This window comes from Musa acuminata, chromosome BXJ2-11 (assembly GCF_036884655.1).
Source record: "Musa acuminata AAA Group cultivar baxijiao chromosome BXJ2-11, Cavendish_Baxijiao_AAA, whole genome shotgun sequence".
In the NCBI taxonomy this organism is placed as follows: domain Eukaryota; kingdom Viridiplantae; phylum Streptophyta; class Magnoliopsida; order Zingiberales; family Musaceae; genus Musa; species Musa acuminata.
In genome coordinates, this window is record NC_088348.1 from 26,578,170 (window position 1) to 26,595,002 (window position 16,833).

The 16,833-nt window shown below is 38.3% G+C and overlaps 2 protein-coding genes across 2 annotated transcripts; both read right to left on the reverse strand.

Moving 5' to 3' along the window:
• Window positions 1-4,688: 4,688 nt before the first annotated feature.
• LOC135627204 (cytokinin riboside 5'-monophosphate phosphoribohydrolase LOG1-like) lies at window positions 4,689-6,953 on the reverse strand. The gene is made up of 7 exons (XM_065133209.1): window positions 6,642-6,953; window positions 6,382-6,479; window positions 6,246-6,276; window positions 5,994-6,093; window positions 5,814-5,884; window positions 5,585-5,728; window positions 4,689-5,523 (listed from the first exon to the last, which is right to left on the reverse strand). Exons 1-7 carry the CDS (start codon window positions 6,777-6,779, stop codon window positions 5,431-5,433), a joined length of 675 nt encoding a protein of 224 aa, XP_064989281.1. The 5' UTR covers window positions 6,780-6,953; the 3' UTR covers window positions 4,689-5,430.
• A 5,954-nt stretch (window positions 6,954-12,907) lies between these two features.
• Window positions 12,908-16,833, reverse strand: LOC135627568 (uncharacterized). Its single transcript, XM_065133690.1, has 7 exons — window positions 16,320-16,833; window positions 16,065-16,214; window positions 14,797-14,852; window positions 14,554-14,659; window positions 14,438-14,479; window positions 13,689-14,311; window positions 12,908-13,598 (listed from the first exon to the last, which is right to left on the reverse strand). The coding sequence occupies exons 1-7, from the start codon at window positions 16,831-16,833 to the stop codon at window positions 13,014-13,016; spliced, it is 2,076 nt and encodes a 691-aa protein (XP_064989762.1). The 3' UTR covers window positions 12,908-13,013.

A 16,833-nucleotide genomic window follows, 5' to 3' on the forward strand; every position in this document is an offset into this window, starting at 1 on the left:
AACTGGAATTTAAAAGGGTAGATATAGTAATTGATTACATTTAGAGGACATTATCTATTATCTTTCAATTTCTCATGCGATGTTACTATTTACAATCTCATTTTAAAAAAATTTAATATTTTGATATTATCTTTTTTTTAAATACACATCAATATCATCATCTTTCTTTTTCATCCTTTTTTGTTTCTTGTACCTCTCGATAGAAAAGTATTGACAGGGCAGTGAGTAAGGTCTAATAACGTAAAACGATATTGAAGCATGAACTAGGGAGTGATACGGAGCATAGGTCAGGTGACTATGATTGATAACAAGAAGCATACCTGCAAGAGTATCAATAGCGATATGGTGCATAGACGATGATCGTAAGAGTTACGAGGAAGAAAAAATAAAATTAAATTAAAATTAGTTAGACTTAAAAAATAAAATATTTATTTTAACTATTTTTAATATATTATAAAAAAAAATAAATAGTAAACTTAGAAGGTTAGTTAGTACATATCTAAATTGACAATCAATCAATTCTAAGCCCAACAATAAGTAAACTTAGAAGGTTAGTTAGTGTTTGGAATAAAACCAAATTTGATTATATTTTAAAATAATTGTTTAAAAATAATTTAAACTTTCTGATAATTATAATCCTTATTTTAATCTTTTAGTAGCTGATGAGGGAAATCTTTAGCCACTGGTTTAATACAAACACAAGAATTTAGTTGAGGAGTTGCTTTCAATTGATGTGCTTAAAACATAAATTTCATGTCATTCTTAATGTTTAAGATCCAATAAGTTTAGTATAATTGTTGTCATTCAAAGGATCATGAAATACATTATTTGCAATGAACTATATATATTCTAGGAAAAAAAATCCACCCCCTTAGTATTGACATAATTACGAGCCTAATGTATTTTTTATTATTTAATATAAGGATATTTCAAGATTGAAACTAAAATATGAGGTCAATCAATCCTTTAGCATATCAACTTGTCTTTTAACACATTAACAAAACATCTTATTTATCTATAGTATTTAACCTTGACGCTTGATTCCCTAATTTAATATTCGATCTTTTAACTCTAAATTCAATTCGCTTACTCGATATTCGATTCTCCAATTTGATATTTGATTTAATTTTTAAAATTTATTAATTAATTTTATCATTAAAATATGAGAAAATAAAATTACTTAATTAATCATATTTATCGAAACATGTTATAAGGTCACATGGATAATTATAACTTAATTAAATAGAGTTTAAACATAAACAAGAAGATAGATATCCATATATGTGGTGTATGGCATAAAATGTAATTGGTTTGAAATTATCAACTGATCCAAATATATAGATGATGATTTTCTATTTGTCTACTAATTTTATTTACTTTTGGTTTTAAAGTGGAAGCTTGATTTCTAATACTTGCTTGGCAGATCTTTCTTGTCACTTTTCTGCAAGCATTCATTCATGAAGTTAGGGAGAAACCATTAATTCTTAAAGATATTTGTCTTAACTCTTTTAACTCTTCAATTATTATAACTATAAAAGCAAATTTTTGGATCTAGAGATCATAATTGTTTATTATTCTTTAATCACTCATTTCTTTATCATTTTTCTGAATAATAGAAATGGTATTTGAGAAATAGTTAAAAATATATTTAAAAAATATATTATTATAATATTTCAAACTTAACTGGTAAAGATTGTAAACAAATGTCTCTTACTTTGTTTCCACCATCAAATGCTTTCTGAAGTATTTTGTAAGTTTCTTAATATCTTTATTAGAATAATAATCTGGAGAACATTATATCATCAATCCATATTAAATTTTGAAGAAAGTTTTCTTCTCTTTCTTCCTTTAATCTTTCAATTGTTTCTGTCTTTTTTTCTTAATTCAGTTCAACAAATTTATTTTTTTACAGACTCTCATAAATCTAGAGAGCCTAAAGGAACATTTATATGATGCAGCATAATAATTCTCCATCAATCTAGTGATATATGTTTAGAATATGATTGAGAAAGAGAAGGAAACTATTATATAACTTGGGTTTGATAAACTAGGGTTAGTCTACAACTCAAAGTTGAAAGAAACAATCAAGGAATATAAAAATCACACTCTTGGGATTTGTCTCTCCCTTAAAAGCATATTTCACATCCAATTCTTATTCTGAATCTTTTCTTTCTATGTGTAATTTGATTTTGTTTTTTAATAACCAAGTTAAACCTAATTTTAATTTTCTATGCTAACAATTAGCACCAAACAATCTCAAAGGATGAGAAATAGCTTAAGAAGCATATCATTCTCATCCTCATCTTTCTCTTTCAATGTCTAACTTGATATTGCCAGCTTCCATTAATCAAACCATGCTAAAAGACTAGCATGCAGAGCTTGCTTGTACAGATATCATTTCCTACCTACTTGGAATCCTTCAGGATGGCATTTGATTGATTGGAAGTACATGTTTTACTTTTTTTTGCTTTGATGGTAGCAAATGAATGGACTCGTTCATATTTCCTACAAGGAGGTGTACTTCATTATTAGCTGTCCCCCAAGTGAGGATAAAAGTTGACCTACAGTTCCTGTAGCCTTGTAGGCATGTTGCGTTGACCTTCTGAAAGTCTAAATCCTGTATTCTATAATGTTGTCTGAAACAGGACATGTGAACTATGAAACAATGATGGTGTTCCATCCCCTTAGTAATATAGTTTTAGTAGAACCTGTTGCAGTGCTGTTGCACAGTTCTTGCATGCTCTCATGAAAGATATTATTATCATTATTATTATTATTTAATCCAAGAACCTATAAACATATCACGTTTTATCCATAATTATCAGAATTGGAGCAGCCATTGACACGATTAAATTTCATTCTCAATCGAATTGATAATCAATTAGCTGAACTACAAATGGTTTCTACAATATAGTGAAAGAGAATGATAGGAATTTAATAGACACATTCAGAGACTAAAAAGTAACAAATATATTCAAATTTGGTTCCCTTTCATCCTTATAATAAAAAATTTAAATAATTTTAAAAAAAATATATGTATTTGTTAATAAATTAAGAGTTGAGAATATTTCAATCTCTTTAAAGATCAAGCAATTTAATTGATAAATTAAGCTGGTTGAGGGTTCAATTTTTCTCCCTATTTGAAAGGCGGCCTTTATGTTGAGCTATTTCCTTCATGGAAATGATAAAAAAGTATTTTTGCTTAACTTGATCTTCTGATGAGCTTTTACTTTGAGACATGGATATATGGAGTGAGTGACATCTTTCAAGGTTGGATCCTCCACCACTCCCAAATCCATATGATCTTAATTTCTCATGCCAATGATCATACACCATTTGCTGTACTGGTATTGGTTGGACCTATTAACGATGCCCATCGCATGTCAGTGCTCTCTCTCAACAGGCAGCAAGTGCATGTGGAACTCCAAGATAGATGCCAACCCTCTGCTGTCGGATATAGATGCAAACAAAACCCTCTAAAACATGCATGCATGGAAGAGGACAACTGCTGGCATCGAGTGGCTTTTATTGCCATGAGCACTTCGAACGCTTAGAGGGGAAGCAAACCAACATATCACTGTGGCACTCGAGGCCTTGTGTTGGGGATCATCAGCATGGTCTTCTTCTCCTGGAAAAGGTTCACAGGAGTACAAAGGAAATCATTGGCCCTTGTCTTCCTCCTCCCTCCACCATCAGTCACACTCTCATTATCTTGTTTATATCGTGAAAGCAAATTGTTTGTTCGATAATAAAATCTTTATTGTTTGGCCAATAATTTAAATTATTAGGAGAGGACTTAATATAGATTGAATTCTAATGACAATCTAGATTCGATTTGGAGGTTTAAGTTCGAATATTAGGAGAGGGACATCTTTAATCATATACTTGGAATTAGTCCATATTCTTGGTTGAAAGAGTCCATTTGGAGGTTTATATGTTAGACATATCATCCATGAGTCAGCTGAAGATAATAGGAAAGTATACTATCCCAATTTAATCTTAGTAACTTATATCTTCAATCCTATCACTTATTCTACGGGATCGGATCATAATAATACCGACTTATTATTGACTAACTAAAAACAAATAAATGAATATACTATGAATAAATCAGATTGAATATTTTAGACCAATGGTTTCAGATCTATATTTAAAATTAATGAATTAATTATCTCAATGAGAATTTTATTCTATCTATTGAGGAGGTAGAGAGTAGGTAATTGACATCCCTTGTCGGAACATAGAAGCTCACCACTTGAGGTGAAGAAGAACATAGGCATCTTTCTTCCTAACATTCAAGCAAGTCTTCGTACTGTGTTGACAAATGAAGTGGCTAAGCACATAAAATATCACCTGCACTAACTAGGAACATAAAAGCCAAGTGGATCCGTGTTCTTCCAGATAAGAAGACAAGAATAAGCCAAGAAATTCCATGTTTGAGATGATAGGCATCTGGACTCGGACATTGACCCTATTTGAGACTCTGGTGAAGAATTACTAATTGCATTCGAAGTATCAAACTCATAAAGAGTTAAATTCGCTGGTCGAAAATCTTCAGGACTTAATATGGTCTTTTCAGTCCACTCCAAAAGAAATTATGCACAAAGGAATGTATTTTCTCTTCTTTGATGGTTGTCAGGATTTCTTCTTGTATTGAGGAACATGTACTTAAAGAATAAGAAAGAAAATGACTAAAGAACTACAATGAGATTTATGGTAGGAATGCAATCATCATCATCAACAACCACAAACAACTCCTCATCTGCTGCCCTGTGTGTGAGGGGTCGTCGTCATGTCTCCATCGATGGTTTGGTTTTCCCTCACGTGAACACAGTTCTCCCATCTCCCCTCCTCTCCTTATCCACACACCTCTCTCTCTCTCTCTCTCCATCGGGATCCTCTTTCTATGGTGCTCGATGGTGCACGTTTCATCTCCCCCCGAGCTTGCACCGGTGCAATGCACCACCACACCTGTCCCTCCAAGTGTCCCTCTGATGGGAACATCGGCTCAGGTTTTTATTTCATCACAAACAAACAAACAACGGGATAATACATCGTGGTGCACTCGAGAACAAAGAACCTTTTTCTACACATCAAGCTGGGAGATTAACGAGCGGAGGAGGAATCAGAACAAGAGGAAGAAAAGGGTTACCGACAGAAGGAGACAAGACTTCCTGTTGGGTGATTCCAACTTTAATCTGACCCCACGGTCTGAGGTCAAAAAAGTCAACCACCGGAACAGAAGGTGAGGAGGGCATGTCACCGGTGGGACCCACTTCTACAACCAAAGCAGTTAAAAAAAGCTGAACCGGAGGGGCATCGATGACCGACGTGAGCAGAAGAAAGCGGAAAGAGAGAAATAAAATTTAGAATGGCCTCGGGAACGAGGGTTGGTCAACGTGTACCGGAGGGAGTGGGGGAGGGCCGAGGTCAACGGGCGATGTCCACTTTGGGTGGGTGCCCTAACTGCTCCACTCCCCAACTCAGCTTCGCTGCGGCTCCTTCATGCATCGGCACGTAATCCTGCATGAGACCAGCATTCTCAGCGTCAATCTTAAAGCGGAAGGAGCGATCAACTCCGTACCTCGAGCTTGGACAACAGCTCGTGGGCAGTGTGTGCAGAGATGATGATGTGGCGTGCGGCGGGCGCGACGAATCCCTCGTCCACAGCCTTGTCGACGAAGGAGAGCAACGAGTTGTAGTAGCCGTCAACGTTCAGCAATCCCACCTGCCACAGCCACAGATGATGGAGTGAGAAGAAAGAGATGGTGATGGAAAGGTTAGAATCAGTACAGTTGATGTATGAAGTATACAGGCTTGTCGTGGATCCCTAGCTGAGCCCAAGTAATCACTTCCAGGAGTTCTTCCAGGGTTCCATAGCCACCTAAGCATGGTTGAGAGTTCGATGCTAAAGGCTATGCAGTGTATCGATCTACAATATGTACGCACTTAAGTTACTAAAAGTACATGCAAAGTTATGCTGTAATGTTTACCGGGCAAAGCTATAAAGGCATCGGCTTGGCGGGCCATCTCGGCCTTCCTTTGGTGCATTCCTGAGACAGCCCTCACCTCTCCTACGGGCTCTCCTGTGATCTGCAGATCCCAGGAGTTGAAGTCGGGTCATGCTCTCGTAGGGGTAAATAAGAACCCCTGATCTAAGTGTCGAAATTGTAAGATAAAAATCCTGATGCTGAGCTTAATACTTCCAAAGAAGAAAGCAAGGAATAAGAAACAGGCAGAAATACCTCTCTAGGCATTAGAGTCCTGGGAATAACTCTGCAACAAATCCAAACAACATGAGTACATGAGAGAAAGAGAGAGAGGGAGAGAGCAAGAGAGAGAGAGAGAGAGAGAGAGAGAGAGAGAGAGAGAGAGAGAGACCCCAGGACATGACGACCGCCATCATGAACAGCTTGGGAGACGAGACCCATGAGGCCAACGCTTCCCCCACCATACACCAAGTCTATGTTCCTTTGGACCTGCAAAAACAGAGCATTCGTCCTCACATCAGAGTCCAACGACTTCTACCATAGTGCAGGGTAAAGATGTCAAGGAAAACGAAGCCGAAGAGGAGATGGGTCTGAATCAATTCTACAAATCCTACAGGCGACGAGCTGATTACAACACGATGGAAGACTAACCAATTCATGCCCGAGCTGGGTAGCTGCAAGCTGGTAGCTGGCCTTCTTCCCGGGGCTGCTGCCACAGAAGACACACACCCTTCTGAACCGCGAGGCAGATGACCTCTTGGCCACCACAGCCTGTGCCTCTGTTTCCATCAAATCAACAACACCAGAAAGAACACAGAGACGAAACTTTGTGTTCCTTTTTTGGGGGAAGACGAGTGCAGCTTTGCTTGCCAGCCTCAGCAAGATGAGTGCTTTCTCCCCTTCCTCCACTGCTTGCTCCTTTTTAAAGAGTTAAAGAGCAGTCAGGGGCACAGAAAGAGGAGATAGGCTTGTGGGGGCCTCTGATGCCTGCACAGTAACGTAGAATTAATACATACAAACGACTGTGTCTTGAACAAACACTAATTTATTGACAAACATCACATGGTGTTTTAAGGATAATAATAGTGTGTCTAACCGCATCTGTTTCCCTCTACACCCACATACACACAAAATTAGGATGTCTATTTGCCAATCTAGATATAACTTTGTGGAGTGATAGATATAGTGTGGTCCTCTTCATGGTTTGAGGCATTAAAATTCTTCCTCTTTGTCCATATCATGTTGCAAAGTGTAAACTCAAGAAGGCCTAATAATGAATGAAGTTAAAACACATGGTCAGACTTCAAGCTTAATGTATAACTGCTAATTAGAGATTAATTACTAGAGGTAAATTCATCAAGCCATAGTACCTGATTCTAAGTTTCCTTTTCATCAAGTATTAATCACTTGGCATCATCTCTATTAATTACTTTTCATTTCATGACCACTCTCTATCTCCTAATAAGTTTGCTAAACTTTAACATCTTCTCTAAGTAAATTTATACATGTAAATGTTGTGTGTGTGTGATGCATGCATGCTACAAACCAACAAAATTTCCTTTGCCCAAGCACAACATGGAACGATCAGACTTGTTACCTTGCGCCATGGTTTCTATCTTCCACATGAAAACAACACCCATCTTCTCCTCATTGCAAGTTTTCGGTGGTCAAAGCTGAGGAATCTAAAGACCTTTCTCCAAGGGTTCACCGGTCACTCTTTTCCCCAACTTTTTGACACCTCGCAGTGATCGCTTCGAGCATAAGAGGGGAGCGGGGCCCAAAGAGAATGCCACATGCCATCCATCTTCCCCTTTCCTTGCCTCCTTCCGCTTCCCACCGGTGTGCCCTACCAGAAGGGAGTGGGGATCTGCAGCTGGGTTGTAGGGGAACAGCCAGGCACATCAAATAAGCTGTCCTTGGGAGTACTGCATTTTTGTTTCCCTATTCTGGTGGAAGCAGCAGCAGCAGCAGCTTGAAAGAAATCGATTACGTTACTACTGACTGCAGGAGAGAGCAACATGTATGGCAATAGAAGGATTCCACTTGAATGTGTTCTGTTATGGGAAAACAGGCCTTGGAAGAAGTTCAAAATATGAGGAACATGAACTTGACTTGGAATCTGTAAAACAAGGTAAAGTTTTCTTTCTTTCTTTCTTTCTTTTGCTGAGATTTGTTTGGTGGTGTGGAATGTTGAATCAACTATGTTGCTAATTTATTATAGGTGTACAAACTCAAGCACTTCCACTTTATGGACCAATCATCCATGATTATTTAAACTTCAATTCTATCTATAATTATGCAGGAATTGCCCTATCATTTTTTCAAGAAATAAAGTATAAATTGAACAAACTAATAAGATTTCATCAAAAATATTGAAATGAAAAAAATCACCTCCAACGATAACATGTATTTTTAACCCAAAGGTAACTAATATCCTTTTTTTAACGGCAAACCATTCTACATCTTGGCACTCTCACTCTTGTCTACATTTATGGGCTCCTGATGAACCTTAAGCTGAACTTTTCCAAGGATAATTTGGCTCACGATCAGATAATACACACCTTTTAAGTTTCATACCCTCCTAAGGAGTACTGAAGAGTCTAATGAACAATTATTGCACTGCCTTATTTGTATTCTTTTATTTTTCTGTGATGTCAATGGTAGTCAAACATTTGAACCCCAAGAACAAGCAACCTCCTTCCCCACACGGCAAGTCTCTCTCTTGTTGCTCCCTAATTCTTGTCATCGCTGCGTACCTCGTGAGATCACAGCTAACCTTTCCCACCTCAAGTAGCTCCATCAATCAATGTCAGCATGGTTGATGTATGTGATGAAGACAACAAACTAGTCTAAGTTTTCATTTCTGCGGTACACATGTACACTCTATGTAGTTGTTTCTTGGTTCAAAGTCTAAAATAAGGCGTTTACGCTATTTATGGATGACCATCACTTTGGAGTTTTCTAAGAGTCGATAGAGAATTAGATGCACATCCACTCGATCTGTGAAAGAAATATCAAGCAATTACTTACAGAGTCCATTTTCTTAGTTCCTATCAGTGATGCAAGTAACAGGCGATTTTCTTTTCTTGAGCCGAAGCTATTATATGCTTTTACTATTACTATTCAAGGAGTTTACTTCTAGAGAGTCCCCCAACCTATTTCATATGGTTCTGCAAACATTCAAAGCACCAGAAATGAATGTTCAAACTCATCTTTCAATTTGGTCTTTCTTTTTTCTTTCAGTTCTGTTCTAAGAAAAAGATAGTTTCCTATCTAGTCATTTGCGAAATGCATGAACACATTTAGTCTACCATCTTACTGTCTTGCTAGACTTACGAATGAATTCGGTGTTTCTTTAATCAGAAGAAAACACCCAATCCAACTTATTGTCCTTCTTGTCTTGCTTTTGCTTTTGTGATGGAAATCCCTCCAATACAAATTGATGGTTTGTTGAACTATTAGAAATATTATATGGAGATGTTGACATAAAGTGTTAAACATGGGCCGCATTCATTTTAAAATCTCATGACAGAGTTGTTAGGCAGAGGTGAATTTATTCTCTCTAGATGGATTTGCAACAAAAAGAGTTACACATCACTCTACGTTGATGTGAGTGTGACATCCTATTACCTATCATATCAAAGAATATTAGGCAGAACGAAGATATGAAAAAATAATAATAATAAGCATCGAACACAAATTGGTAAACACCAGGAAAAGAATTCTTTTGATAGTTTTACAATATTTGCATTTGGAAGATAAGTTGAAGAACTCTTATAATTCACATATGAAATTTGTCTACAAGCAGTTCATCTTCTGGTGCATTTGTATTTGTTTAATGAGTAGTCGCTCAGTTCAGTTTGATTTAGGTACAAATGAAGGAGGACTTGTTTGAACTGCTATATTTATAAAGTGAAAATAGATTTGGAATGTTTGATTGATATTTTGGATAAGAACAGTTCTGTGAATTTTCTATAAAGGCTAAGAAAACCTAATATGACTTTTGATCGTCAATGATGACATTTTAAATCACTTGTTTGTGGACAGCTATATCCAGAACTAAAACTTGAGAAGAAAGGATTACTGTTCCACAGCATTGCAGAAAGACTAAGCTCAGATGTTTCTTCAGAAAAGGCTTTATCTTTATCATACTACTTTGACTAAATGGTGAAAACATTATGTCATCATGTTGGCAGGTCTCCACGGCGAACCATTCCTTCGTGCATCGGCTTCGAACCACTGCTAATTGATCGAGTGCCACTTTACATGTGTTGGGACTGTGTTGGACCATTGCATTTCTTGATATTGCAGGTGGTCTTTCACATGCAAGATGTGTCCTTACTATGGGCTACAGGAATCCTTGTTACGTATCTGATGACATCTTGAGCTTTCATTCTATCCACAGAAAGTGCTCGGACGAAAGAAGGAAGGTTCGTGAAGGAATGAAACATTCATATGCATGCTTGCAGGAAGTCCACTGGAGAAAATAATGAAACTGAGAGAGAAAGAGATAGGAGGGTAGGTGCCTCCTGTGAAGTGGTTGTTGACTGGAAGTGCAGGAATCGTGGAAGAAACCTCTCCGGATAAGGGAATGGAATGTCTGTCGTAATCCGGTCACTGGAATTTGGCAGTGGTGGTAATCCTCCTCATCTAGCTAGAATGGTGATCTGTGGTCGATTTGAGTCAATGCTAGCTAATCCTTCAAATCGTTTTGTTTATAGGTCTGTAAGGTATTATTATTAAATAAAAATTAAACTTGTTAAAAGATGGGTTTGAAAGCTCTCTCAGCAACACAGAGTAGAGATGATCATAAAGATAAATATTTCATGGCTTACGAAGATAAAAAAAATCAATAGTAAATTTAATAGGTTACCCACAATAGAAGTCTATGAATGTAGTCATCCAAACACATAAATGTGATTTCTCATGATCAAATAGAGATATAGTGAGTAAAGAAAAAAATTAAAGTCTTATCAAGAAGAAGAAGAAATAAAGTTCTATTTATCTCTTGCATAAAATATCTCTGTCTCTAGTCATCCAAACACATAAATGTGATTTCTCATGATCAAATAGAGATATAGTGAGTAAAGAAAAAAATTAAAGTCTTATCAAGAAGAAGAAGAAATAAAGTTCTATTTATCTCTTGCATAAAAGATCTCTGTCTCTAGTCATCCAAACACATAAATGTGATTTCTCATGATCAAATAGAGATATAGTGAGTAAAGAAAAAAATTAAAGTCTTATCAAGAAGAAGAAGAAATAAAGTTCTATTTATCTCTTGCATAAAAGATCTCTGTCTCTAGTCATCCAAACACATAAATGTGATTTCTCATGATCAAATAGAGATATAGTGAGTAAAGAAAAAAATTAAAGTCTTATCAAGAAGAAGAAGAAGAAGAAGAAGAAGAAGAAGAAATAAAGTTCTATTTATCTCTTGCATCAAAAATCTATATCTCTAGTCATCCAAATACATGAATGTGATTTTTCATGATCGAATAGAGATATAGTGAGTAAAGAAAAAAAAATAAAGTCTTATCAAGAAGAAGAAGAAGAAATGAAGCTCTATTTTTCTCTTGCATCAAAATTCTCTCTCTCTTTTCTTTTCTTATCGATTATTGTGTTTACTCTTGACCTCTGTTTATGTGGGTTCCTCAATTTTTTTTTCCTTGTTTGTTTCTCTTTTTTTTTTTTTGCTGTGTAAATTGAAGGAACATATGATATGAATTTGGTTAAGCAGTATCAACAGGAAAAGCTTGATCATCTCATGCGATCACAGATTAAGAAGGAAGTGTTATTAAATCATAACTAGCTTTTTTTTTTCATTTTCTCCTTTCCTATATATATTAATGTCAATATAAATGAAAAAAAAACTTCGTTAATCAAAACAACTGCAATTTAATTTCAGAGTTCTCAGACAACAATCTCTATACATTTAGCTCCCGCTAGTAATGATGCATATATATGAGGCAAATCGAACGTGCAAGTCGCTCTTGTACGTCGATCATGTTAATGATATTATTGAAACGAACTATTGCTTGTGGGATTGTTGGGAAGTGTTAATAGGCTACGTAGTCACGAGATTGCGCACAGAGGATATGCAAATCAAGAGAAGTACAACTATGTAGCTACGCATATGGCCATGTACGAACACTTAAGAAAAAAGAACTGACCTTTTCACAAACACCTGGACGACGATCCGGGATGAAATTAACAAACCGTTCCCGACGAACTCGTGCGATTCGGACGAGATGAACTCCGCATGGGATCATAAAGATGGGAGATACGCACTTCGACGCCGTTTCGCTGCTCCTGACACAAAATGCACACCAAGATGATGCATTGGGCTGCAAACAAGAACACGAAAGACCGAAGACGAAGCCGAGAAATAATAATACCCTGGGGTTTAGTCGAGATCTGGGGATCTGCGCCAGCCCGAGATCGATCGCGCTCCCTGAGACCATGGGAGGGCCCTCCGCGCCCCAAATCAGGCCCGGCCCAAATAGCTTGACCCACTATTGAGATGCACAGTAGTTATTCTCACAAAGAAATCATAGTGTTCTTTGTGGTTATTTTTTCCAAAAAAATATAAAAAAATCATTATATCAAATAATTCTTACACGTGTCTTATGTGCACTAACCAATCAAGATGTCACAACAGAGATTATTTATGATTAAGTTGAATGAGATGTCTCGGCAGAGACTATTAGTGCTTAAGCTACACGAATCTTTCTCCGGAAGGAAGAGGAGTTTGGATTAAATATGTTCTTGATTAGCTTGTATCTTACGTAACAAACCAGAATGGATTATTATGATTGTTATTAACAAATAATAAAGAAGAAGAAGAAGAAGAAGAAGATGCATTTTATCGGTCGGTAGAATCATACGACGTCTCAAATTTCACACGAAAATTCAAAACATATTATTATCGCATCCTGGAAATGCATCACACACCATCGTCAAAACGCACCGGACGTACAGATGAGTAAAACATAACAAAGGCGGAACGTACGATATGCGTATCGACTACGTCCAAATGCGACGAAAAGATGGAAAAAGATTGGCGCCGTAATAGACCAGCGCAAGGAGGCAGAGGGTGGGAAACACGGTGAGCTCCAGTACAAGTGGAAGCAGGTCCCTTGTGGTCGTCGGCTGCCCACCGTAGATCTGGAGGAAGATGTTGCAGGCGAATGACACCATGAGAGCCAGCAGGGACATGGCAAAAGAAAGGATGGCAAAGAAGTACTTGACGGGGATGGCCAGACGGAACTGCCGCTGGGAGTAAGGTGAGATGACGAGGGATAAGAACAACACCAGCGAGGTGACGGCGCAGGACAAGCCGATGACGTAGGCGTGGGAGAAGACCTTGAAGGCAGGCATGTCGTAGTAAACTGGGTTGCCGGTCTTGGGGTCCTTCTCGCCGGGGATGGAGAAGCTGGATGCGAAAACCACGGCTGTCAGAAGGCCGGAACATGTCTTCCCCATGTCTATCAGTTGGTCCCTGCAGTTCTCGAACATCTTCTGGTGCTTCTCAGCGAACAGTTCTTGTGCTGTCTTCTCTTCGCTATTTCGACTGTTGGCCAGTTCTTTGGGAACAATCTTTGCCACCTTCTGCATCCATACATACAAATATATAATGCCATTAACTCTTTTGTTTTGACTGCAAACGCTAAGGCAGCATCGAGGAGGTAAAATATGCACCTCGAACCATTTAAGGTCATCTTGGAGTTGGACTGCATCTGCCTGGGCATAAGGGGTTTTGTCAGAAGCAAAATGCAGGATGGTGTTTCGGGACTCCGCGTCGATGCTGGACAGTAGCCAGGCGGGTAGAACGGGGAGGTCGCCCTGAGTCATCTCAACGATAGTTTCCACGATCTCTTTGCGACCGTATTTGATGGCCGCCTGAAGAACACTTGTGCCGTGCGTGTCGAGATACGTTGCTGAGTGTGGGCATACTTGTAGAATTTTCCGGACGAAGTCATGGAGGCCCATTTTGGCACCGGTGATCAACGGGGACTCGTGCCATCTTATGTCTGGGCGCTTATCTTTGTTTTGCCCTTGCGTTGCACTTGCATCTCCCCTCTCAGATGGGCGATCCTCCGTTTCCAGTCGTTCGGTCTCCGTATCAGGTTCGCCCGACACCATCATCGTCGCCACCATCACTGATTCAGCGGGAACTTGTTTCATTGGGTCACTGGAATCTATTCCGCTGCGACCGCTGAGAAGGAAATCGAAGTATCCTGATGTGGCTAAGAGCTCGATAAGTACCATAGCCGCTTTATGATGTCTCTTTAGCTTCTCCAGTCGTTCCATGGTAGGCGACACTGCCAAACGTAAGAAGAGGCGACATTTACCAATGATTATTTACCGTGTTGATTGTATAGGTGTGCGGATGGTCATGCAACACAAAACACACATCTATCGCATAGTGTGCTAGAAATGTAACTCACGTTGCCTACAAACTCGGTAAACAAGTAGTAGAATCCAGCCGGCTGCATGGACAAAAATAGCACGAATCAGTACTGTAACCTCGATCGTGAATAGAGAAGCTACGACGAGTACGGACCTGGGATCTTCAACAATTCCAATAGGTCAAAGAGAGTGCTGTAGTGAGATGGGATTTTTGAACCATTTCCAACATCATCTTCTTCTTCTTCTGTATCTCCAACACGCTTGTGATTACATGTAGTAGATGGATAATAAAGTAAGAAAGAGACAGAAATAATAGTGGATTCCACGGAGATACTCAGAAATTTTTAAGCTGCCATATAAATCATAAATTAGCAAAAGATTATACATATATATATACCTTCTCTACATCTCCAGGATTTATCACACCAGAGTCCTGCCGTTCCAAAGGAATCCCTGAAATGTAAAACCAAATATACTAATTCTTCTACGAGCATCGATGTTGGTGTTTTCCTACTCGGTGTTTTCTGAGCCTTATCACAGCCACAATTATCATGAACTGTTGTAGCAAGATAAATTTCTGGTGCTTTCGAATAGTGATTTGAGTCCCAAGAACTTTGATTTATGTGAAATAGAGGGTTTTTTATTTTTTATTTTAAGTATCGACTCTTGAAGATTTATGATCAAAATTGAAAGAAAAAAGAAACTGTCACATGTACACACCAAGAAATAAAAATAAAAAGATGTGGTATTTTGGCAATCCTCTCTTTCCTCTATGTTCAAGTGATAAAAAGAATAAAAGATAATAATAATTATTGAAGAAGCTTTATTGAAGAAGTGAAGAAGCTTTATTAAAGAAATAAAAAATGTTTTAATACACATGTTCCGAGCGAAACTTTGCTTTTCTCACTGCTCTGATACTAAATAGAAGATAAGAACAATTATTGAAGAAGTTTTATTGAAGAAGTGAATAAGCTTTATTAAAGAAATGAAAAATGCATCAATACATTAACATGTTCCTTCTCCTATTTATACAGATAAGGAGAAAGAACAGAATAAATAGATTTCCTCGTATAGTTGGGGAAATCTTATCTTGTATCATATAGAACAAGAGAAATGCGAAGAAAAACCATAAAAGAAATTTGCAAAAGTCTCTCCTCTTCTTTGCCGTTTGAAGCTCCAAAGCAAGCATGGATCTATCTGTGATGATTCTCGATTTTAGAATGCCACAAAAAGTTCTTTTCCTGATCATTAATTTGATTCCCATTGTGCACAAATATGTGATTCCGTGGCACCAATTGAGTTGCATTTTAGTGGAACTCGTGTAATTGGATGAAGGAAGATTTTAACATGTATATGAGTCTTTTAGCTAAATAGAGAATATATTAGAAGAAGATAAAATGCTTGTGGAAGATATAATCCCATATATGTCTACAAAGGTGTCGAGATATTTTAGCAGGTGAAAAAAATATTTCTCTGTCCTTTTACGAGTACACTTTTGTACTCTTATCTCTCGATAATAGATGAGATGAGATGAGATGGTAGTTGTAAGCTTGAATATTTTAAGCCAATAAAATTAGACTTATATCGTCATTCTTATTCCACGACTCCGCCGTAATTCTAACAATCCACCGTTCTTTTCCCACATAAGAGTAGAGAAGCGCTTACAATCATAGAGCAAGGATTCGAGGGGACTAAGTGGTGTTTGGCTTCGGAATAACTCGGGAATGGTCACCATCAGCTGCAACGGGGTGACGGCGTCAGCATTCCTCAAGAAGTTCAGCACTGGCGCTCGTCTTGCAATCTCCATCGCAAGCTCTGCATCCCAAGTTGAGACTTGGCCTCAGACAACAACTAAGATGCATTTTATTCATGCGTATCGGAATCTTTTGAATGAGGGGGCTCCAAATTTAATCTAATTACCCGGCGCATTGCCCATGATGGCACAGTGAAGGACGTTGTTGCCGTCCTCCTTCCGAGCGAACAGGTCGCTACCGGCGCTTAACAGCCGGAAGAACATGTCCCAGTTCCCGTAGAGCGCCGCCTTATGCAGCGGTGTCTCCATATTATGGTTCCGTACACCGACGAGTTCACCTTTCCTGGTAAACAACTCCTTGGCCACTTGGCAGTCACCCACGGCGGCAGCGACATGAAGAGCCGTGTCGCCCTTGAAGTTATACTGCATGAGTTGATCCGTCGTCAGGTCACGGATAAGCCTCATGGCGAGGCTGGTCTTCTTGCAAGCGATCACCACGCTGAGCAAAGGGTCCTCCATGAAGTTGACGGGTTCCGTCTTCTGGAATTCCATCCGCAGTTCATCATACTTCTCTCGTCGGATAAGGGACATCAGCTTGCGAGAGTGTCTCAAGTCGAGATCATGAGGTGGCCCCTCTGTGTTTCTGGGTTGCATGGCGATGCTCTCGTATGGATTAGCCAT